At 39.2% G+C, this 26,513-nt stretch overlaps 1 protein-coding gene across 1 annotated transcript in view; it reads right to left on the bottom strand.

The window, feature by feature from the left end:
* The window catches only part of rgmb (repulsive guidance molecule BMP co-receptor b), a 38,045-nt gene extending 12,122 nt beyond the window's left edge, over positions 1-25,923 (bottom strand). Inside the window, exons 1-2 of the mRNA XM_062050852.1 lie at positions 25,461-25,923; positions 11,424-11,947 (exon numbers count right to left, since the gene is read on the bottom strand). Coding sequence (XP_061906836.1) covers positions 11,424-11,947; positions 25,461-25,578 — 642 coding nt within the window. The 5' untranslated portion in view covers positions 25,579-25,923. The remainder of the gene's footprint in view (positions 1-11,423; positions 11,948-25,460) is intronic.
* Between the last annotated feature and the right edge of the window lie 590 nt (positions 25,924-26,513).

Below are 26,513 nucleotides of genomic sequence, written 5' to 3'. Positions count from 1 at the left end.
AAAACAAAAAACCACAGAGGACAACATAGGACAGAGGACCACACAACTCACGTAGTGTTAAAAGCCAAAGAATAAAAGTGGGTCTTAAGACGAGACTTAAAACACTCCACTGTGGAAGCAGTTTGAACATGGAACGTCAGAGTGTTCCAGAGCTTAGGGCCAACCACAGAGAAGGCCCTGTCTCCCCTGGTTTTAAGTCTCGTCTTGGGCACCACGAGCAGGAGGTGGCTCTCGGACCTCAGAGCGCGCGCAGGAGTGTAAATTTGGATGAGGTCCAAGACATACTGAAGTGCCAGTCCATGTAAAGATTTAAAAACAAACAGCAATGTTTTAAAATCAATTCTAAAATGAACAGGAAGCCAGTGCAAACTCTCAAGAATTGGGGTTATATGCTCGCGTTTCCTGGTCCTGTTAAAAGTCGTGCTGCCGCGTTCTGGACTAACTGCAACCGGGAGAGAGCTTTTTGGCTAATGCCAGCATAAAGTGCATTGCAGTAGTCCAAGCGACTTGAAATAAAAGCATGCACGACTTGTTCAAAAAGGTTAAAAGATAAAAACGGTTTTACCTTTACTAAAAGACGAAGATGATAAAAACACGATTTTAAAACGCCATTGACTTGTTTATCAAGTCTAAAATAGGGAGGAGTTTAGTACACGTCCGACCGGTAGAGACCACGGGGAAGACCCAGGACACGTTGGGAAGACTATGTCTCCCGGCTGGCCTGGGAACGCCTCGGGATCCCCCGGGAAGAGCTGGACGAAGTGGCTGGGGAGAGGGAAGTCTGGGCTTCCCTGCTTAGGCTGCTGCCCCCGCGACCCGACCTCGGATAAGCGGAAGAAGATGGATGGATGGATGGATGGATGGATGGATTTCTCAACGAGCTATTGCAAGGAATTTATCGATTTCACCATCTACGGTCCGTAATATCATCAATATCACTGGCACTCATCAAGGGGTGAAATGAGTGTATAGGTACCTAAATTCCTTGCAACAGCTCGTTGAGAAAAAAAAAATGGAATGGGATTTCACAGTTTTTTACTGAATGGGACACCTAAAATGTACATGAAAATAAAGAAAATGCGATTTACAATATCAACTATGAACAATAAAACACTGAATATTAACAACATATGAACATCGTAAAGTGTAATAAACACCTACATTATGATATATTATCACGTAAAAATCTGCTTCCGCAGATATCGGGCTGGCTCCTCTGAAAACAAACCCCGCCCACTCTGGTTTGTTCCTCGTCTGAGCTGCTGTGACGTACGTTACTGTAATAACTCGTATAACACTCAAAAGCGCAGATTTTAACCATTGAAATACTTTCTATAGTTCAAGACTTACGGTCATTTAAAAACACATCATAATGGCGGCAAAATTATGCAGAACGTCCGGCGGGCCGGATTGAAAATCTTAACGGGCCGCAGGCCGTATTTTGCCCAAGTCTGATGTATAGTCATTCATGTGGACGCTCTTTCCTCCTGCCGTGAGTTTTGCTGTGTTCCAGCATTCCGTTTTGTTATTTTGCAACCTGTCAGTTTTAGTTTCGTTTTTGTATAGCCTTCCCTATTCTTCGGTGCCCTTCGAAACAGTACCCGTCTTTTGTTTGTCATTACATTAAATAGTTATTTACCTGCACCTTGTCTCCTCGGTCTACTGGGAACACGCCAATAATCGCCGTCATGCGACCCGAGCGTCACATTTTTATTAGTTACAGTCATTAAACGATTAATCAAAGCAACAGAAAATAAATTAAAGCTTTGGATTTAACTGTTGCAGTTCTAATGCCAAATGAGTTAAAAAACCCACCAAGTGTGCCCAAAATCATCAGTTTTATATGATACAGGGAATGGAAAGGAGATATTGTCTTGCTCCTATAATAAAGCCAGTAACAAAAAAAGTAAATACTGTGTAACATTGTTTTGTGCTTGTATATTGTCATACTGCACACAGTACAAGGATGTAACCATGTGGAAATTTCATATCACGGTCAATGTCACCAAAATTATCTCGGTATTGTTGCAAGCGCTCCAAAAATACTCATACACACTTAAAACCAAGTTTTATTTTTTTTTTTAAAAATACAATAAATAAATAGCCACACAATATGCTTTTTTGGCAGAAGAATTTAGTTAAATAGTAAAATTGTTGCGGCTATTTAATAGCCATATTATTTTTATTTGAGTGATGAAATATGTTTATCTTATTTTGTTTTAACTTGAAAACGTTTTGGTCATCTTTCATGATGAAGAAAATGTGTGTTGGGTGTGTCACGTCCAATTTATGTGACGTCACGTAAATTCACTTCTTGTTATCATATTGCTTCGAGTATCGCTCGATCTCTCTGCTTAGAGAGCAAAGCCTGTAGGTTTAATGTACACAGTTAAAGCGATGTGTTTGTACAAGTTGAAATCAGGGAATGTTGTTTTTCAATGGAGAACGACGTTAACTGCTCTTGTTTTCATGTTAGCATTAAAGCTAGCTAGCGCTATCCTGCTTTTCTAGCAAATAGGCAGTGTCACCGGTCTGTGAGATTATCAGTGTTATCAATCACAGTTTTATGATCATTTTAATTTAAAACGGTAATACTTACCCTGGGAACTTTTATTGCGGTTTATCATTATACAGGACTATTACATCCTTAAAACATTATAACCTCAAAGTTAACGATCACTATCATAAATCCTTTATTAACTTTGCAGGTGATGTCTTGTATAAGATTCAACTCGCCATACAAAACAATAAAACAATACAATTGTAAACTAACTGTAAGATGATATACAGTACAGGCCAAAGGTTTGGACACACCTTCTTATTTCAATGTGTTTTCTTTATTTTCATGACTATTTACACTGTAGATTGTTACTGAAGGCATCAAAACTATGACACCTGTGAAGTGAAAACCACCTCATCGAGAGAATGCCAAGAGTGTGCAAAACAGTAATCAGAGCAAAGGGTGGCTATTTTGAAGAAACTAGAATATAAAACATGTTTTCAGTTATTTCACAAGTACATAACTCCACATGTGTTCATTCATAGTTTTGATGCCTTCAGTGACAATCTACAATGTAAATAGTCATGAAAATAAAGAAAACCCATTTAATGAGATGGTATGTCCAAACTTTCGGCCTGTACTGTATACCACCAAAAGAAAATAACTGCTGGGGTCTCTAATATGCATTTGGTCCACATGAAATTAGCATTGACAACTGTGGCTGTAGGCAACCTACTGGTGTTGTTTTGATCAACTCTGGCAGTAGCTTCATTTGAAGCATCATAATTGATTACCTGTACTGTAAAATGTTGCAATTCAACTGTTGGTGTAACTCTCAAGTGTCTTCCTTTGGTTGTTTGCAATGAACTCAGCCATTTGCGCTTCGCCGCTATTACAGTTTTTCCGTAGCTCCAAAACATTAAAGTAGAAAAAAGAAAAAAAGTTGTTATATAAAATGTGTTTTCAGATTTTGGAAATAACCTCTATCCAATTATTGCCTGCCTCTAGTTAACAACCTGTCCATGTTGTGGTTTACAGTAAGTAAACCAACCTCTCGGCTATAATTTGAGCATTTTATGACATCCATATTGCCTAAGTTCAATATCTCGATCAATGGTAATCGTCACATTTTATCAAGGTAAAAAAAAAACTGTTATTCTACTGTGGCCGCATCACAAAACATACAAAGCCACAAAAAAAGCAACGGAATCATTATTTAGGAAGTCAGGCATGTGTGACGTAATGCCACATAGCAATTTGAGATATACAGTAGTTTTTTGTGTGACTTTAGAAAGGTATTTACTTAAAAATGTTGTTTGAATTACAAATTGTACGACTTAGAGAGCGCGCTATCAACTTTACTGAGCAAAACAAAACTCTACTGCTTGAGTAGGGCTGGGTGATATATGGCAAACCATTTGTTTACCATCATTAGGAATGTTCCGAATAGGGATTCATTCTGCCCATTTCGATATATCATAGTCTATGCCAACATAAACAAATTGCCTCCTTAGGGATAATGATAATGTTTTAAAATGTAAACATACCAGAAATGCTACTTGCAAATGTGCATCATCTTTAAAGGCCTACTGAAACCCACTACTACCGACCACGCAGTCTGATAGTTTATATATCAATGATGAAATCTTAACATTGCAACACATGCCAATACGGCCGGGTTAACTTATAAAGTGCAATTTTAAATTTCCCGCTAAACTTCCGGTTCAAAACGCCTTTGGAGGGTGACGTATGCGCGTGACGTCGCGAGATCCACGGAAGTGTTTGGACCATATTGGACACAATACACAGAGCTCTGTTTTCTTCGACACAATTCCACAGTATTCTGGACATCTGTGTTGGTGAATCTTTTGCAATTTGTTTAATGAACAATGGAGGCTGCAAAGAAGAACGTTGTAGGTTGTGTAGCAACACAACGAGGACTTTGACTTGGATAGCAGACGCGCTAGCGGCGAACTCACCTTGACTTCCTACGTCTCCGGGCCGCCGACCGCATCGTCAAACGCTGGAACGCAGGTGAGCACGCGTGTTGATGAGCTGAGGAGGGCTGGCTGGCGTAGGTGGAGCGCTAATGTTTTTATCATAGCTCTGACGAGGTCCCGTTGTTAAGTTAGCGTCTGTAGCAACAGCATTGCTAGGCTTCGACAGGGGTCGAATACACATTAACCGTGTATTTACATGTCCAGTGTTTGGTTCGGTGTCTCTTGATAGTAGTATTGTTGATCTTCTGTCTATCCTTCCAGTCAGGGATTTATTTATTTTGTTTCTATCTGCATTTGAGACAGATGCTATCACGTTAGCTCATGCTAAGAGCTTCGTCGATGATGGGTGAAGTCCTTCGTCGCGCCGCCGATCGCTGGAACGCAGGTGAGCATGGCTGTTGATGTAACCGTGTAGTTACATGTACATGGTTTAATAGTATTGTTGATCTTCTGTCTGTCCTTCCAGTCAGGGGTTTATTTATTTTGTTTCTATCTGCATTTGAGAACGATGCTATCACGTTAGCTCAGTAGCTAAGTGTGTCACCGATGTATTGTCGTGGAGATAAAAGTCACTCTGAATGTCCATTTCGCGTGCTCGACTCTCATTTTCAAGAGGATATAGTATCCGAGGTGGTTTAAAATACAAATCCGTGATCCACAATAGAAAAAGGAGAGAGTGTGGAATCCAATGAGCCAGCTTGTACCTAAGTTACGGTCAGAGCGAAAAAAGATACGTCCATCACTGCCTCTAGTTCTTCACTCTAACGTGCCTCATCCACGAATCGTTCATCCTCGCTCAAATTAATGGGGTAATCGTCACTTTCTCGCTCCTAATATCTCTCGCTCCATTGTAAACAACGGGGAATTGTGAGCAGCACTACCGCTTGTGACGTCACGCTACTTCCGGTAGGGGCAAGGTTTTTTTTATCAGCGAGCAAAAGTTGCGAACTTTATCGTCGATTTTCTCTACTAAATCCTTTCAGCAAAAATATGGCAATATCGCGAAATGATCAAGTATGACACATAGAATGGATCTGCTATTCCCGTTTAAATTTTAAAAAATTCATTTCAGTAGGCCTTTAACTGCTATTATGCTACGTGTGCTGTTAGCAGTAGCAAGCTGTACATTCTCTGCTCGCATTTTCACGCTTTTAGTATATTCTCTTGGGTGCTACTTTTTTAAATAATTAAACAAATGTGTTGTGTTGTACAGCAGAACCCTGATTTACAAACTTATTTGGTTCAGAACCAGGGATTTTAAATAGAAAAGTGTGTATGGTGAAGCAAATTTCTCCATAAGAAACAATGTAAACAGGAATAACCGGTTCCTGTCTTGAAAAAAGTCTGTAGTTTAATCAAAGTTTGCAGACTTTGAAGATATCAAAGCGGACATAGCAAGGGGGTGATGGATCAACTTTATATGTAATAAAAAAGCCAAAATGACGATGACTAGCTGAATTGTCCTTATTTTCAGCTGCCCTGCCGACACGCACACCCACAGTCCCTAACCCTGTGATGCACTCACAGTTTGAAATCACACAACTCCTTAACTTGAACTCAAATCCATTTTACCTTGTCAGTCAATCTGAGGCAGTATTGACAACGCTGTGGATACTTCCTGAATGTTTCAAACCACACATCACTTTTCCATTGCTTTCTTTGGACTCACATTGAGATCGCAAAAATAGAAGGATGCAGTAAAAAGCTACAAAGCACACAAACTAGCACAGTAGCTAAGTACAGCTCTGCTGTGATAACTAAATGAGCACCGGAGCTCAATCAATACATATGCTGCCGGGCACAACACAGGGTGGACGAAAAGTTTGCACACTGAGTCAAAGTTGGTACACTAAAGCATATTTCTATTTGTTCACAAATAGAAAAGTTTGTCTATTGAGGTTTATACATCGAGGTTCTACTTGATTTGCTCCACATCACTTTGGCAACCCAAAGCACCGCCACACAGCCGAGGTAGCTTTTTTTCCTCAACAATATCCTCATCCCTGGAGGAAGAACTCTCGAGTCCCAGCTAACATTTATTAGGCTGTCCTCAGTTGCTTTTCGTGGTTTACTTCTGATGTAACTTGTAACCGAAAATGGAGAGGGATAAGGTTGGCTCTGATTGGCTGTTGTCACAGACATTTCCGATATGTTTGATCGAGGTAATATGCTGATCACAACGATCGATCTGATAGGTGTTTTACTCTCCTAAAAGTTTAAAAATTGTAAACAATCCACTAAAACAGGGGAGTGAATCTCATTTTAGCTCAGGGGCCGCCTGGAGGAAAATATGTCCACACCCAAGCCGGACTATTAAAATCATGGCATTGAAACAAAAAAATAAAATCAACATCAGATTGTTTTCTTTGTCTTACTTTGGCCAAAAATAGAACAAACACATTCTGAAAATATTACAATAAAAATATAGGAAAAAATACCGGCAGCGGTAAAGTTTAGATCCATGAAGGAAAGAAGAAAGGGAATGACTGTTTATAACTGAAACATTTACATATGCATAAAAAATTATTTTCTTTTGTATTATTTTTTCAATGAATAAAGTAACATTTATGACAACCTTTTTCCAGAACACAATATAGAATGTGAGATATAACAGGATAATAGGGATGATACTCGAAACCGGTTTTCCCGGTTGTTTGATAAGAAAAGAACCGAGTCCTCGGACTCGAATCCCTTTTTGAGAACCGGTACCCGTTATCGAGACCACTATAGTAAAGGAAAAGAGTTGATTATTTATTCGAATCCCGTCCCGACCAGAAATGCTCGTGGGACATCACAAGAATTGACGTCACGTAGCTCAGTCATTAGGCGCAGATAGCGAAAGCAGGAAAACAATGGACGGGAAAAAGCGCTCCAAGGTGTAATAAAGTTCAAAACAAAAGCTATCATCCATCGAATAACTTTACTGAGAGATTTTAGCAGGGTAAAACACATGACGAACGCTTTTACGACCAACCGGAAACATAGCAACCAGGCTAGCAACGCACCTCCTTTACGGCAGCTGTCGCAACGTTCTTAAAACAACCGCAGCACATACATATATATACAACACATCTCCCTTTTTTAACTTTTGTTTTTCTTTCCTTGTAAACAAAACAAAATCACACTGTAGATGTGTTGTCTGTCTAATTATAAATAATGCAGACGAGGCGTGTTGGCTGAGTTCTTGACGTTTACTTTCACAGCGTGGCAACATGCAACACTTTTCGGGGCTACCGCGCATGCTCGTAACTCCCGTTGCATGCTGGGTAGTGTAGTTGTTATAATCTCTAGCTCATAACGTTTTTCCCCCTATAAAGAAATAATGTTAACTCAATAAAGTGTATTTCTTTTTTTAGCTTTGACTTTTCATTTTTTAGCATTGTAACCACATTTGCAAACAACTTTTCTCTTCATAGAATTTTCTTTCAATAAAGAAATGAAGTGCAAAAATGTCAAAGCATCATAACAAACAGTTATGTCAAATAGCAGCAGAAGTGCACTTTTTGGAGAGCTGTATTATTTTCAGTTTTGTGCCCAAGGGACTGATTTTATTTAACACTATATTATTATTTATACACCTATTGTGATCACAGAGACAGGTTATTTTTGTGTTACTGTATATATTTGTTTCTCTGAAAAATCCCACTTAATATACTTTGGGTAACAACAGTCAATATTTATTTATTTTATTTTATTTTTTTAGGTGGATAACAGTCAATATTTATTTATTTATTAGATTTTATTTTTTTATTATATAATAAAAGTGAGCTTTTGTTAAACCAAATATTGTGTTTTTTTTTTCCATATACAACAACCTATCTGGACTCGATAAGAGAATCGATAAGGAATCGGTTCGATAAGAGGATTCGATAATAGGCTCAAACTCGATAATTCCTTATCAAACATCATCCCTACAGGATAATGCATATTATGCATACATTTATGGGCGAAAGTTATCAACAGGTTTTCAAAAAACCTATTGTTATTCATAAGAAATGTTATTTTTACCCATTGTCCTATAGACATTGCTAGTCACATTGGTTATAGTTCTGACATTCATAGGTACGGCACCAGAACCTCATATCAAGGACTACTCGCATTGCCACACACAAGAACCAACGCCATGGAAGTCACTGTACTGTATAGGGCTATTACTTTGTGGAATACTCTTCCTTTGCATATAAGAAATACCCCTAGCAAGGTAGGATTGAAAAGACTTCTAAAGATTTATTTGCGTTGAGATGCTGTTTTCATTCATTGTTTTTGCCTTTGCTTGGTTCTAACTCAGTGGTTCTTAACCTGGGTTCGATCGAACCCTAGGGGTTCGGTGAGTCGGCCTCAGGGGTTCGGCGGAGCAGAGGTCAAGACACACCCGACTAATCGTGTAAATAAAAACTTCTCCCTATCGACGTATTATGGATACCCCCAAACAATGTTCCCTCTAATTTTCCATATGCTTGAGCAAACGTAAAAACTCCTTGAGCATTCAGTGGAGCACATGTGAGCGACGTCAGACGTGCACATGCACTGTGGCCCCACCTGTCCCAAACCTGACTAAATAACAAGTTAAATGTTTTATTATTATAATCAAATGACAGCAGTCATTTCCATGAGATTATTTTCTAATATAAGTGTTTTGGCCCACTTACAATGACAATAACAGGCATGTGATTTTTCCGTCTAAAGTCGGAATTCCGTCTTTTTTAATCGCGGAAAAAAGAAAAAAAATCTCCTGTTTTTCCGTTCTTTTTCCGACCCTAAATCAAGATTCGAGACGTAGTTTATATTACGCCGTAGTTGATTGGTCGATATGTTCCTTGTGACCGATCAGGACATCTTTTATGAATGATGACGTTAATAACGTCATCATTCATAATGGTTACTACGGCCATTTTCCATATGTAAACGATGTCGGTTCTCGAGAGAAAGGACGCTTTACGAGTAAAAGAAATTGATAAACATGTCAAAAATAAGTTTCGATGGGACTGGATGGAAAGGGAAATCACTGATACTGTTTGGAAGAAGAAAGTTACGACTTTGTTCGGTGATTTTATTCGGAAAATCGATCGTCCCAGAAAGGTTTTGTGCACGTGGTGTCATGATAATATTGACTATGGATCACGAGGTTTCAAGGCTTTGGAAGTACATGTGAAACGCCAAAAACCTATGAAACAACTTGAAGCAAGGAAAACAAACTTTTCACTAGCTGGTACTTTTGGATGTCAACCGAAAGTGAGCAAACCTTATGGACTTTGTTTACATCGAGAGGAAAGATCCACCCAAACAACCCACTTCAGTTGCAGACAGGGTTGTTAATAATGAGGTAAGCTAAAAAATATTTGCTTGCGAAATACGCATGTTTGTTTTAAATATTAACCAATTATTGCTTAGCGAAATATAAATGGGTTTTTCTAAAAATAAAAAGCCACGTGAAAATATATTATGAAATTACAGAAATTCAAAGAGTCACATTATTGATTCCAGTTAACAATTTATTTGAAATAAATTTGCATATAATACTATTTTGTAATATTAAGTTCTTATGTAGTCTCTTGAAACTATTGTCAGTGGTGTAACAATCTTGAAGGTAAATATTTTCACACTTGTTTCATGCAATATGTCAGTGTCCTCACATTATTATTATTTCCTATTTTCAAATATGAGTAAACAATACTAAACATGTTTAATTATTTTCATAAATGTATATCCTATTTTGGCGAAAATAATTAAATGTTTACATAACATGAACTGAAGTAATGTGGTAATACTGTAAATAAACTGTGGATAATAACACTGATCAGTGTGACACCTGTGGATGTGAAATGAACACAAGATGTAAATATTAGTGACTAAATACTGTTGGGACTGAACCATATGCAGTGATTCATTAGGATAATTGGGTTATGTATGTTCTATTAATGATGTTTTCATGTCTTTAAACACTAAAATATTTTCTTCAAATGGTGCTGTCTTTGTTAATTTTAGCATGTTAAATTGGTGAAAAACCAGGAGCTTCGGGGGGCATTTCCCCCCTTGTCCCCCTACCAGGGACCTGGCTGGGGGCCTTCGTCCCCCAGACCCCCGGAAGTTTTTTCAGTCTTTTTCATTGTGGTCAAATCACATGCCTGCAATAACAAAAAATATTGTTTTTCATGAGCTGTGCACTAGTATTGTATGTCTGGGTGGGGGTCCTGCTTTGGAAATAATCTGTACCCCTTTCAGATATCGCATTTAGTTCCCACTAAAACATTCACATGTTGCACAATGAGATGTAAACATGGGATCATGTGTACATTCCTGTAACTTTCTGTTTGTAAAATATATCTTTATTAGTATTTATTTAATATAATAACATAATGTCATGATTATTATTTATAAATTAAGATTAAATTAAGAATTTTTATTTTTATTTTTCACTAGAGAAGGGTTCAGTGAATGCGCATATGAAACTAGTGGGGTTCGGTACCTCCAACAAGGTTAAGAACCACTGTTCTAACTGTATATTTTGTTGTTGTGTACCTATACAGGTATGATAATTGATGTATTGTTATTGTATTATGATTGTATCTTGAGTACGTTATTGTAACTTATATTTTAATGAGGACCCCAGGAAGACTAGCCTGCCGCTGATCCTAAATAAACAATTAAACAAACATTCAAACAATTTATCATTTGTTTTCAAAACGGTTACAAATAAAGTGGGACCCCAAAAATTTACTGTGGAACCCCATTTTTATGACTTGATGGGGTTCCTGGGACCCCATTTTGAAAATTTGTAGCGCCAACACTGATGGAGTATTGGTACGTGCAAAACAGCAGCAGGCGGCTGTGGCCTGCGGGCCGGTTCTAATACTAAACAAATATCATAGATCCGGCCCGCGGGCCTTGACTTTGACAATACGCACTAAAACGACTTATCTTACCTTGTTTGTTGCCGTGGCGCTGGACCCCGTGACGACTGGAACGTTGGTGACCTGAACCGACAGATAGGTATTATCGATGAGAGGCCACGCCCCCTCCACCTTGCAAGTCTGGAAGCTGTCCTTGAACGTCCTTAGGTGGGGATCCCCGAACAGGCCGCAGAACAGGAATCCGGCCCGGGAGATATTGTGGCCGTGCGAGTGGGCGTGTGTGTGCGCGTGCTGGGTGCGGCTGTAGTAGTTACACGGCTCATGGTGGACCTCGGGGTGCGTCGAGGACGTGGGGCCGTCTCTGGAGCAGTTCCTCTGGCTCATTAGGTCTGAGATGCCCAGCACGGCCGAGTGGAAGACCAGATTGCCCCTGCAGGACTTGGCTGTCCTCTGGGTGCAGGCCGAGTACGCACGCAAGGCTTTGCAAAATTCAACATGGAAGTCATCCACGGCCGGCGTGAGGTGAGAGGTCAGGGAGACAAAGTCGGTGGTGCACTTTTGGATGCGACACTGAGGAGTGATCACCTGACACTGACCTGGAGGACACAGAGGAAAGAGGAACAATTACACACGTGTGCTAAAAAAATCATCACCTGGGTCCGACAACAATGGCAGCCTGGCATCAGGCAGAAACGTAAAGTTGATGAATGCGACTAAGAGGACTGTTTGAAGTAGGCTTTGATGTTAAACACACAAAATTACTGGCCGGCTGCAATCCAATAAAACAAGAAAAAGATCCGCCCGCCGGCTGGTTAGAACACTTGGATCAATCAGGCCAGCTGCTCTGTGAGCGTAATAAACCAAAGAGCAGAGAGCGGCGGAAGAAAAGATAAAGAATTATTAGGCCTACTTAAGACTGAAGGAGATAAGGCTGCGTTTATAATCAGAAGGCATACAAAGCTACCACTAATCTTTGCCTATGTGACAGACATGGGTTTATGTACAGAAAGCATTATTATATGTGATTTCTGGAGCCATTTTGTAAAGAGAATAGGGTTGTCTCCATACCAATATTTTGGTACCGGTACCAAAATGGATTTCAATACTTTTATAAATAGAGAAGACCACAAAAAATGGCATTGTTGGCTTAATTTTAACAAAAAATCTTAGAGTACATTACGTTTTTTTTTTATTTTGTCCTTAAATAAAATAGTGAACATACAAGATAACTTGTCTTTTAGTAGTAAGTAAGCGAACAAAGGCTCCTAATTAGTCTGCTGAAGTTTCCAGTAACATATTGTGTCATTTATCATTCTATTATTTTGTCAAAATTATGAAGGACAAGCTGTAAAAAATTATTATTATTCTACTTGTTCATTTACTGTTAATATCAGCTTACTTTCTCTTTTAGCATGTTCTGTCTACACTTCTGTTAAAATGTAATAATCACTTATTCTTCTGTTGTTTGGATGCATTACGTTAGTTTTGGATAATACCACACATTTGGGTATCGATCCGATACCAAGTAGTTACAGGATCGTAAATTTAAGTTCTCATGTGTCCAGGGACATATTACCTGAGTTTATGAACATAATATGAATTTAAAAAAATAAAATAAAAAATATTTTGTGACGATAAAAAATATTGATGTAATCATAGTAATATCGACTAGATACGCTCTTGTACTTGGTATCATTACAGTGTAAGTCAGGTGTACATCCACCCATGGCATTTGTTTACATTCTGGGGTGCTAGCTTGCTGTTAGCGATGAACTATTGTATACGCCTACGGTGTGTAGTGAAACCTGTTTAGCTATTCCTCGTCCTGCAGTGATAAAAAAACGTACTTTATTTGTCGCCATGGAGGTGAGGATTAGTGATTTAGAAGTAGCTAAAACACTGCCGACTGCGGATGGACGTTCACCGCTAACTAGCCAGCCATGTTTTAAAGCATCTCTTCCTGAGGGCGTTTCAGTGTAATAACTTCACCTTTATCATTAATTTTTAGGCCAAAATGCGGCCGTTCTCCCTTTTCTGTCTACACTCTGTGTCTGCTTGTAAGTACTCTGTTATTGTGTGCTGCCGAACATGCTCCTCTGCTCGTAAACCTAGCAATGTCACGACATGACATCATGCCCGGGAACCAGTACTTTTCAAACATAGTATAGTACTGTTTTTGATTCATTAGTACTGCGATACTATACCGTAGAACTTTAAAAGAGAATAAAATAAAGATTAGGAAATGTGTTAACCCTTAGACCTGGGTTATTTAACTGGTGGCCCGGGGGCCAAATCCAATACTGGAATGACACCATATTGTTCCCCGAGTTCATTTTTTGTCATTTTTGCCGAAAATTCCTAAAACACTAGACCGTTCCTGTTGTATGGAGGAACTTGGACCACTGTAAACACATTGGCAGATCCTTGCATTGACATTTTAACCTTGATAACAAGCATAAAACACTGGGGTGAGAACTTGTGATTTAAATAACTAAGGCGTTCCTCAAGGCACCCCTTGAGGGTCTCTTCTTTTTGGCAAAACATTTTTCGAAATGTGATTTATGTAACTAACTAGCTTGTTTATTTCAGATGCAGTCAGTAATCACTTGTTCAACTTCTTTAGTTCTACTGGTGGTATTCCTTAAGGTTCCATTTTAGGTCCTCTCTTTTTTATTATTTGGGCTTTTCAACTGGTGGCCCACGAGTTCACTTCAAAAAACTTGTGAGGGACAAACATTTTTGCAGCAGATTCTTAAAATCACCATAATAATGTTATAGAGATGATCTTTGACTAGCTTTTTGCAGAAAGTCCTTAAAAACAGCAGAGCGCTCCTGTAACTCTGACATTTTAATAGCCCAAAATCAAATGTCTACTGTAGAGGATGCTAGTTCTCCCAAATATACAAAATAAGACTAATAGTGACAGAATATCTTTCTGGAAATGTCCCCCCCAAAACAATTGAATATCCCTGCCTTATTTGGTTGTGTTACTCCAAATGTAACATATTTTTTCCGAGGAGGTTTTTTTTATATTGAATTTTATGTGACGATGTCACTTCACTTTGGTTTGCGTTTCCTTGTTTTGTGTTTATTTCCTGCCAGCGCTCCTATTTGATTTCCATTTCCTGCATGTCTCCTCTGAGCGCTCGTTTTCCTCACACCTGTCCCTGATTGGCAGCCCGGTACACCTGGTTGCAGTTGCCAATCAGGCTGCTATGTATGCCTGCCTCGCCTGTTCCTCAGGGCTCTAGGATTATGTCAGGAACTTGCATAGCTGCAGTAGTTATGACCCCAAGATGCAGGAACCAGGAGATTGATGTGCAGGTAAGACTCTTACCTGCATATCGATCTCCTGGTTCCTGCATCTTCGAGCCCTGAGGAACAGGCGAGGCAGGCATATATAACAGCCTAATTGTCAACTGCAACCACGTGTGCCGGGCTGCCAATCAGGGACAGGTGAGGAAAACGAGCGCTCAGAGGAGACATGCAGGAAATGGAAATCAAATGGGAGCGCTGGCAGGAAATGAACACAAAACAAGGAAACCAAAGTTGAAGTGACAGATCATCACATTTTTGTTTCAAATTCTTTCATGTATTGATGATACTCTGGGAAACAATTTTAGCCCGTTTAAGTACCACCAGGACGAAAAAGTCCTCATGGAGTTAAGAGTGTATATATTAGGGCTGCAACAACTAATCGATTGAATCGATTAAAAATCGATTAAAATCGATTAAAATCGATCATTAAAATAGTTGCCGATTAATTTAGTCATCGATTCGTTGGATCTATGCTATGCGCATGCGCCGATTTAAATTTTTTTTTTTTTTTTTTTTTTTAATAAACCTTTATTTATAAACTGCAACATTTACAAACAGCTGAGAAACAATAATCAAAATAAGTATGGTGCCAGTATGCTTTTTTCCCCCCAATAAAATACTGGATAGGATAGAAATGTAGTTTGTCTCTTTTATCCGATTATTAATCGATTAATCAAAGTAATAATCGACAGATTAATCGATTATCAAATTAATCGTTAGTTGCAGCCCTAGTATATATATAAAAAAAGAGTCATATTTTCCCATATTTTTCTCCAAAATGAAACCGTGAATTTTGAAAATGTATGAATGAATGATTGTACTGTATTGTGTAATGACTGTGCAGTGAAAATGTTTAGTTATAATAGTAGTCATTGGGGACTTTTTTGTCCCATGATATTAAACTGCTGTTATGTTTGGAATCGGACTCAGCTAAAAATAAAACAATGGATCAAAATTAGTTTTATTACTAATCCTGTGTATATTCAGGCCTGTTTTTACCCCTGTACCCATACTTGCCAACCTTGAGACCTCCAATATCGGGAGGTGGGGGGTAGGGGGGGGGGCGTGGTTATTTACAGCTAGAATTCACCAACTCGAGTATTTCATATATATATATATATATATATATATATATATATATATATATATATATATATATATATATATATATATATATATATATATATATATATATATATATATATATATATATTTATTTTATTTACATAGAAAAAAAAAAAATACTTGAATTTCAGTGTTCCGTTGGCTATCCATTAGATGGCAGTATTGTCCTGTTTAACGTATCCGTTCATTGGGCAGGCAAGCTGTTTATATTGTGGGAAAGCGGACGTGAGAACAGGCTGTCCCCACTCAGTCTCAGGTCCGCATTGAGCTGGAGGGGGCGTGGCCTCCAGCTCCGGCTGAATACCGGGAGTTTGTCGGGAGAAAATCTCTGCCGGGAGGTTGTCGGGACAGGCGTTGAATACCGGGATTCTCCCGCTAAAAACGGGAGTGTTGGCAAGTATGCCTGTACCCCAACCCTTTAACATTTAAGATATTTAAGATTCATGCAAATCTTTCGAAAAAAGAACAAACTGACAATTCTGTCAAATGGTTAAAATACAAGGTTAAAATATATATTTTTGAAAACATGACGTGAGCAGGTTGATTAAGCGATGTAAACAAAGAGAGTGTATTTTTCTTTTTTTCTCACACTTTTAACTCCCTATGGACTTTTTCATTCTTTTTTCACTCTTAATGCGTATCTGTACTCGCTAAATAAAGCAACTAAGGATGGGCGATATGTCTTAAAATCTATATGGCTGTATATATTGGAGCCTCTTGACATAACGAACTATATCACAATATAATATTTGGTATAAAAATGATAATAGAACCATTTCACAACTGCTTACAAAGGCTTTTAAATTGGTCGATGACATTTGCGGCAACATATTGCATCATTTTCTCAACACTATTATTAACCTACTCGTTAATTTACTCCTAATATCTGGTAACTTTCTGCTGTAACACGGATCCATATACAATTATGTTAAAAAGTAATAATCACTTATTCTTCTGTTGTTTTGATACTTAACATTAGTTTTGGGCGATACTAAAAAATTGGTTATAGATCCAGTACACAGTCGTTACAGGGGCAGTATTGGTCAATACAATGTTGATAATTAAATTGTTCAGGATCATAATTAATTACATTTTTGATCACAATAGTAATCCAACAATGCCATGTATTATTCAAATGATTTCCTTATTCTCTTTATTACATAAAAAAATATAATGAAGAGTGCAAAATAACTGAACAAATATTGGCTCGAATTTCCCGAGTCCTGTATGTAAACAATAACACAAACGACAAAAAAATATTTTGTCATAGTAAAAAAAAAAGAGAATTAATCACTATAATATCAACCATATACTGATAATATACTTGGTATCGTTACTGTCGATATTTGTATCGATCCGCCCACCACTGTTTACATTCAAAAGCTCTAGTTCAGCGGTTAGCTATGCTTTTTAATTCCCTGCTACAGTGTGTATTGTAGCACGTTTAGCAATTCCTTGTCCTTTAGTCCCACGGAGATCATGATAGCTGTTGTAAGAAACATTTAATTTGTTGCCATTGAGATGAGAATTAGTAATTTAGAAGCTGCATTGTGGAAGAACATTAGGGACGCATACCAACGCCTATTGCAGGAAGGAGGATTCTACGGTAGGTTGGAAGCGCAATACACGATAGACAGGAACATCGATTTAATGATAATCTTTTTTAAACACTGCATAATTAATTAGTCAGATAACGATTTTATATCAATTTATGGTGTAGCTCTAATCTTCACACTTTTTGGCACTTTCAAATATCGTATTTTTCTAACCATAGGGCGCACCGAATTACAAGACGCACTGCCGATGAGCGGGTCTATTCAGGTTTAATTTCATACAAAGGACGAACCGGGTTATAAGGCGCCATAAATGAATTGTGATTTTTATTTTGGCCTTCATTTAAAACACTTCCTTGTGGTCTACATAACATGTAATGGTGGTTCTTTGGTGAAAATTTTGCGTAGATTACATTTTACAGACCGTTTTCATGCCGCATTCTGAGCGTATCTTCAGGAGGCGCCGTTTTGTCGGCGGTCTTATTCACGCCACGCCACTTCAACAGCGTCTTCTTCGTCATCTCTGTTGTATCGGTAGTTTTTAACATTTCCATAGCGAGTCTACTGACAGATATGAGTTAGAACGGTATGCTATTTTATATTAGAAATGGCATCAGCGGAGGATGAATGCACCTCAACAAGATGATAGAGAACAAGTAGGAGCTCATTGACTACGGCGTGGACTACAATGGCGGACACGTGCATATTTTTGGTACTTATGCAGATCCCAAAAACACAACAGCAGGTACCAGTAGATAAGAAAAGCTGTTTTTGCATAACATTGCAAAACAAAACGCCAAATAAGATGTCTCCTAATGGGTGCCATTTTGGGGTCTTTACACACACACACACACACCATAATAATACCTGTATGTTGAAGCATAGTACGACTGACTATGGTAGCCGTAATGCTCCAACAATCCATCAAGAGGTGTAGCTTCGCAGCTTACCAAAGTCAGACTAAAACATTTTGACAGATTTTTGAACGCTTTGTGTAATGTTCTATATCTTCAATGAAACATCAACGTTTTGGGCTTGCTTGCTAGCGTCATTTATTGAACAGGTGTCAACTTGCAGTCCACACGTATCTTTTATGTGTAACTGCCATCTGCTCACATTTATCATTAGACCATGTACCAACTAAAATTGCTTTGGTGTCGGCAAGCACAGCCAGAATTAATCTGTACATAAGGCGCACCGGGTAATAAGGTGCACTGTCAATTTTTGAGAAAATGAAAAGATTTTCAGTGCCCCTTATAGTTTGAAATATACGGTACACAAAAAAGTGCCCAGAGGCAAGAAAAGTGGGGTTTGTATAATATAACCTAATATGACAAAGTATATCTACGCGTGGCACTACAGGTGAGGGACCTACACTACGATTTTACAACCCGTACATACGTATGACGTCACGTTGTGTTTCTTGTGACTGTAATAAAATTGTCGCAGCTGAAATACATGCACCAGGAACCGTAATATGCTATTTCATTGAATCTCTTATTCCAAGCAAATTCTGGATTGTTATTTTTCATGTTTCTTCATTTCGTATTGTAACGTTTTTCGTAACGTAGACCATCTGAGAAAGGAAGGCAGCGATTAGAGAGCAGACCTAATGCATCAGTCAAAGCATGCTTCTATTAGATTAGGCAAGGGCTGTGCAGCGTGTGGTCAGCTGCACACACACACACACACACGCACACACACACACACGTACACACACACACGCACGCACGCACGCACGCACGCACACACGCACACACACACACACACACACACACACACACGAGAAAGAATGCTGGTTGTGTGTTCTTCTGAGCCCTGGATGGTGGTATGATCTCCTGATCAGGCCAAGAAAAATCAAAAATGGTTTCCGCTGAAATCCACAAATTCCTTCGACGTCCCACCATCACTTAACAATATTAGATTTAGCTAAGACAAAAACACACAAACAAGCACGTCTTTGTACACGTATTTCAATTGGGTGACAAAAAGGAGTCCGTTCCACCATTTGGGGGCGGTAGTACTCAAGAGTTTTACAAAGCAGAGTGCAGGTACGGTCTAGATACCCACCACCACTCACACCCCACTCGAGAATCTCTCCCCTGCCTGGTAAATACTGACATAGACACCAGTGTAAGTACTGAGGGCACATTGTCTTTAACCAGTGCACCATTAACCTGACTTCTTCCCTGTGCAGGCTGCGCTAAAATAGAGTTTCATATCTTATCAACATGGGTCTCAGAAAGGTAATATCATCAGGGGCAACACAACACAAACACACTCTTTCACCAATGATGAAGCAACAAGGGAATTAAGGCCAACGGGAATTGCAAATACTGTACAGAGCCCATCTATGATGAATAAAAACGGTTCTGGTTTGGAACTTAAAACATAGACTGCGTTTACACTGCAGGCCAAAGTGGCCCAAATCGGATCTTTTTTAAATCAGATTTTTTTCTCCAGTTGACTGTTTACACTGCAAGTAAAATGTGATCTTTATCAGGCTCCAGAATAAACGCACACAGGCACCAAAGAAAACCCCAATTAGATACAGTTTGCAACTTCTAACATACTGTACCAAATGCAAATACAGAATCCACCTGCAGTGGACTAACACATACCTAAAATAAACTAACAATCCAACAGTTTGTGGTAAGGTGAGTCAAAGTGGATAATAGAACAATGAGAAAATATTATCAAATGAGAATAAATGGGATGATAATCTCCTTAAGGGATAGAGAAGTGCATGAGGGCTATTCACCACATGTGGAGTCTGGTTTGCATCAGACCCTGGGGTGAGCAGACATAATAAAACAATAGCAATATTTCGCTCTGGTGTTTGCTCCATCGCCTCCCCAAGCGGCTTCTATATCTCACAGGCAAAATATGTGTTTTTCTGGATAGCCTCTCTGCTGTTGATTTGGTTCCCACCTGAAATAACTTGCCCCCCTCAGCGATATTTCAGCCTGCAGTCCCCACATGGCTTCTCTACAAACACACTGGGGTTAAAAGATCCATAATGTGGATCTCCCAATGTTTGGTGTAGAGGTTTCTTTTGTCTCCCAATTTGGCAGCCTCTCCAACCCCTCTCGGATCTCCAGAGATCCGGGGAGAGATCTACAGGGATGATCTGGCAGCCGAAGTGCTTATTGATCACCTCGCTCTCGCGCTCTTACACTGAGCTCAGATCACACAAACAGCCCTCTGAGCAGAAGCAGCAACAATTTACAGGAACCTACAACAGCAATGCGCCCTTACCAGACTAGACAGCCAGGAGTGTGGACACAAGAGTCCAACATTCCTGCCTTGCTGTTTAAACACACGCACGGCACAGACGGCTGCTAAGACCACAGCAGCCGCGACAAATAGACCTCAGGAGGGAAAAGGACAAGTTAATACAAATCAATGCTCCGTTGGGCAAATGAACGATACACATTCTTTCCAGGTGAGACAGAGGGGTGCCTGGAGGGTTCTTTTTAACGGGAAGTGGGTCTCGTTTTTCCCACTCTGTGCAGAGGAGCTTTTGTCCCGCCGGCCTTGGCTGTGGTAAACTAATTACCAGAGGTGTGACTGCTCCACAGACCCCCTGGACATGCACAATAAGACACACCAGGAACCACCTCCTGCTTTGTGTATCAAATATTTGCTCCACAGGGTGAAACAAACCAGATACAGTGTGCGCACATGTACAGTGAATCAGTAAAACCGTTCTGAAGGGAACACGTTGTCTGTGCAGAGCACGTTGTATTTTATGGTCACACACTTAAAACACCTTATTAACCTTCAGCTTCCGGTGCACACACTTTTTTTACACTCAAGTCTTTGTTTGGACAAGGATGTGTTTCTGGTTTTAAAAGACGACTTATACCGTGAACGTGTCCTTAACACCGATCATAACATTTAAAATGATACTCTGCTTGTCAAAGGCAATAAACCTCATTGGTGCTGTCAACACCTAGTGTGTGTGACAATCATTGGTACTTTAACTTTAACTTTTTAACGCAATAAACCGAGCTCTACCAGATACCGTATTTTTTGGACTACAAGGCGCACTTAAAATTCTTTCATTTTCTCAAAAACCCGGTGCGCCTTATGTACGGCATAATTCTGGTTGTGCTTACTGATCTCGAAACAATTTTATTTGGTACATGGTGTAATGATAAGTGTGACCAGTAGATGGCAGTCATACATAAGAGATACGTGTAGACTGCGATATGATGGCAGTAAACAACACCAACACTTTAAATGCTCCATTTAGAATATAGAACATTACACACGACGCTCAATAATCTGTCAAAAATGTTTTTAGTACCACTTCGGTAAGCTATGAAGCCGCATCGCTTGATGGATTGTCGGCGCATTAAACATAAGAGTATTATTATGGTGCGTGTATAAGGACCGCAAAATGGCACCCATTAGCAGACATTAACTGGCATTTTGTTTCGCAATATTATGCAAAACCAAGTTTTCTTAACTTCTGGTACCCGCTGATGTGTATTTGGGATCTGCATAAGTCCTGAAAATAACCTATGTTTGATTCTAGAGCTAATGCAATTAATCACAATCAATGATCGCAATAATCTTATCTAATCTCAGATTAATCGCACAATTTATTTTAACCTTTAACGTACTTATTTTACACCAGGTTTCTGTAAATTGAAAACCGCTACAACTGTTATTTTTACAGTAAAATTCTGGCGAGTGAGCAGCTCGTTTACATTTTTATTACCGTAAAATTTAAGACCTTTGTTTTTACAGTGCATTACTGTGATTGAAAAAAAGGGTACTACTTTTATTCTTACGGTAAAATGTTTTACAGTATAAATAAAACTGTTTTAAGCATTAAACTGTTTTGAGCAAATAAAGTTTAAAAAATCCTGTATAACATTCTGATAATATAATTGCATTTGTGTCAAAATATTAGGGTCTTTTTTCAAAGTTGATTCAAATTTTGCACGCAAATAATTTACAGTGACTATTCAAAACATTTTTTGTTCGGGCCTTTTGGGGACTGTGCAACAAGGAGTGGCACTTTTGTGACTTCTACGGCGCTTTTGGTGTTTTTTTGTGAACCGGAGACCAGCACAGGAGACCAGTTCTTGGCTCTCTGCTGCGTGGAGAGACCGGAGGAGATGCAGGAGAAGAGACGGAGCTGCGGTGCTAGCGTTGAGCGTCGAGATGAGCTAGCTTTACAGAGCCTGGGCATGTATCGGACACTTTGGTGTCCCAAGACAGATTCTCGCTCATCCACACGAATTGAACACTGAACCGGTGCTAGTGGGCAGCCTATGACGGAGTCGCCTCTCTTGGTTGCTTTGTTGAGTCTGTTCCTGTCTCTGGCGTGGAGCCCTGTAGAAGCCAGCACGGTGTATATGGGTGTTGAAATTGTGTTTTTGTATTGTTTCGTTGTTTGTCCATGCATGGTGCAATCGTATGAGTAAAATATGTATTATTCACTGCTAATTTTTTGCTTTTTTGTGGTGTTTTACTCTTGTAGCTGCATGTAGGAATAACACCGCCCAAGTGGCAGCTGGTTGGAGCCTATCTCTGCTGCACTCGGGCAGAAGGCATGGTACACCCTGAGCAATTAAAAAAAAAAATTTGTAGGCCATCTCCGGCTGCGCATATACAGTACGTCATACGTTAGGAGCCAAGAGTAGTTTTTTAAGCTTTTGTTTTGTAGGTTTTTAAAAGTTTTTTTTTTATAACAAATAATATATTGCAAGAATTCTGAATCGAATCTTTAAGAAAAGAATCGCAATCTAATCCCTAATGCTTATAGACCAGTGATACAACTGGCAGATCAGTTAACGGAATTTAACATCAAACAACAGTGGTACAGTTTATCTATTTAAAGTAGTTTGATGTAAAAACCACTGTACATTTTATTTATTTTATTTTATTCTGGTGACTAAGCTGACAGTTTTTTTTAATCATAAAATCTATAGATTTTTTTGTCAAAGGCAAACTAGTTTCGTTTGAATTTGTGACCCCTGCTTTACGGTAAAGTTGTGACTTTTTGACACTACATGGCAGAGGTAGGGAACCTATGGCTCTCGAGCCAGACATGGCTCTTTTGATAACTGCATCTGGCTCTCAGATAAATCTTAGCTGACATTGCTTAACACGATAAGTAATTAATAATTGCGCTGGTAGTCACAGTGTTAAAAATAACATTCAAAATATAAAACATTCTCATGCATTTTCATCCATTCATCCGTTTTCTACCGCACCTGTTCAAGAAGTCGCATTAATGGTAAGAAGTATTTTATTTATTATTGCTGAGCTTCAGAATAACAATGTTATTAAAAAGAATGAGACTTATTTTCACGGTCTGGGCGCATGCCAATGCGAATTCATCTATAAGCCCCGCGGAGCGCACATGCCCACGGCCGCTCATCTCCTGCACGCGTCACTCCGGCGGCAGCAAGCTGCTGCAATCAATCTGCACTCAGCGCACCTGTGATTGATGAGCTTCCTGGGCTTCTTAAGCCAGTGCAGACCTGCATTCCGTGCCAGAACATAACCATCTGTTCGTGTACCGTAAGCGATCATCCAGCTCTATACAACCTTGCTCTATTTCTGTGTTTTCTTCCCCGTGTTTTTGATTGTCTCGTGCCCAACTGCAGACCTCTGTTCCCACGTTGACGAGCTGTGTGTCTCGTCATTCCTTGTTCCTCTGCTTCCCGGACTGCCTCTTGGATCTCGACCTCCCGCTTGGACACGGACATCCTACGCCCCGCTATAGCCCCCGACTTTCTGCTTGTCTCACGGAACTATGAGCCTTCCCTGCCCCTTTTGGACTTGCCTCTCGCTCAACACTCATGGTACCACTCAACAGTTAATTCATACACATAGTCGCACATACACACACTTTTGGATCTAGTTCACACACGCCATTCTCATGTTTAGTATTCCTATTGTTTGTTATTATTATATATATAGTGTATATATATATATATATATATATATATATATATATATATATATATATATATATATATATATATATATATATATATATATATATATATATATATATATATATACATTGAGCTAAACTACGCCCCCTGTTGTCTGTGCCGTCTACTCCTCCCGTACATAACACTTATTATACTCTACAAATGTTGGTCCTACTTAAAAATGCACGCATTTAGTTGTATTCTGTATTTAAAAATATTATATGGCTCTTACGGAAAAACATTTTAAAAATACTCTGCTTTCATGGCTCTCTCAGCCAAAAAAGTTCCCAACCCCTGCTCTATGGAGAAGGATAATCTTGGTCGCCATGCTTCACCCACGTCCTGTAATGAAAACCTAAGCGCTTCAAAATTTAGCATCCTCTATACGTCTAATCTGTATGGGTAAAGTTTGAAAGCAAGGAAATATCTAAGAGGAACTGGTTACAGAATAGCACATAGAAATGGCGAAAATCTGCAGAAAATGGGCTTTATTTTAATGTTTTGAGGTTAAAAATGTACATAAAAGACGCAGAGTTGTATGCTAACTGAATTAGGCACATAACTGTGACTACCTTATAATGTATTAATGCCGGTATGAGGCTAAATTCCTCACTTGTGATGTTGCAAGGTAAAAAAATCGCTGTTTGGCACATTTTCACTTTAGCCCTTGGATGCGACATGTTTAAGCGCCCCTGCTATAGACAAAAGACGTCGCTACATAATAAACAGTAGTAGTATTGATGATGTGCTTTTTAACACAATAAACCGACCTTATCTCGTGTTATGAATAGCTCCAGGTCACTTATTGGTGGACCACAGTTAAACAATAAAGATTTTCTTCTACTATGAATCAAGTTGCATATGTGCATTTTATTAGTATTGATAAGAGCTGTAATATTGGCTGCATATTATGGATATATGGACATTTAGCCTGTACAGTGCTTGCCATTAAGTAGCAGTCAGGAGAAGGAAGGCTCCAGAGAGAGGAGAGGAGGAGAAACTCGATCCGTGCTCAGACTGCTGCACTGCCGCTAAACACACAGCCAATGTCAGCCGTGGAATTCAGTAGAAGCAATAAAAGCTGCCGATTTGACACCTGCCGTGATTTTAGAGTGTGATATTTTAGCCACTTCAAGTTGTGTGTTTGTTACCTATGCGGCCGGCGGAGGTCAGAGCGATGATCAGCACCAGCAGTGGCCGGAAGCAGCGCGCCAGAGACGGGGAGGCGAGGCGCTCAGCCCCGCTGGAACAGCATCCGGCTCTCCCCATCCCCGTCCATGCAGGGCCAGGAAGGGGGAGAGGACAAAGCACCAAAAGGGCGACGAGGAGTGTTATTCACGCCGTGGAACTTCTTCTTCTTCACTCTTCGCTTCTCTTCCACGCGTGACGAATTCGGGGCATTAAAAGACCCCCGACGGAATGCAGGGCGAGGGAAAGTACTTCCGCCACAACCTTTCACTTTTTCCTCGTCCACGCTTCCGCTCCCACGCGTGACTTCAGTGCACTCCTTACGATTTTTCTCGATCGTTATCGTTCGCTACTTTGCGGAGCCACACACGCTTTTTCCTGCTTCTCTCTGCGGCGGAGCAGAGATTTCTCTCCCACTCCTCTTTCACTTTCTCCTCCTCCAACAAATCAATAGAGCGTCAAGTGAGCCCCACTGGCGGAAAACACGCCCACCATGACTCCACTCACAGTCACACGCGCTGAGAGATGTTCGACCTTTAGAAACATGTATCACTTTCATTTTTTTAAACAAAGTCAGTCACATGAATTGAACATTCATATTATTTTCGTTTTTTTTCCCCAAATACATTGACTCCCCCAAATGTAAACATATTATTGGAATCAGGGCCCTGGCTAAATTAGGGCCCTATAAGAAGAATAATTTTAATGTTATTATTATTATTATACTTTTTTATTTATGTCAAATGATCTCCTCTACAAGCCTAAAAAAATGTTACAGTTGTCTTAATAGCAGTTTTACAAATACAGTAAATAAACAGGGAACCACAAAATGTTTAAAAAAAAAAATAAAAATAAAATATATATATATATATATATATATATATATATATATATATATATATATATATATATATATATATATATATATATATATATATATATATATATATATATATATAAAACAATCAATCAATCAATCAAAGTATATTTATATAGCCATAAATCACATGTGTCTC

This window comes from Entelurus aequoreus, linkage group LG06 (assembly GCF_033978785.1).
Source record: "Entelurus aequoreus isolate RoL-2023_Sb linkage group LG06, RoL_Eaeq_v1.1, whole genome shotgun sequence".
Lineage (NCBI taxonomy): Eukaryota > Metazoa > Chordata > Actinopteri > Syngnathiformes > Syngnathidae > Entelurus > Entelurus aequoreus.
This window is presented reverse-complemented; position numbering and strand designations above follow the sequence as displayed.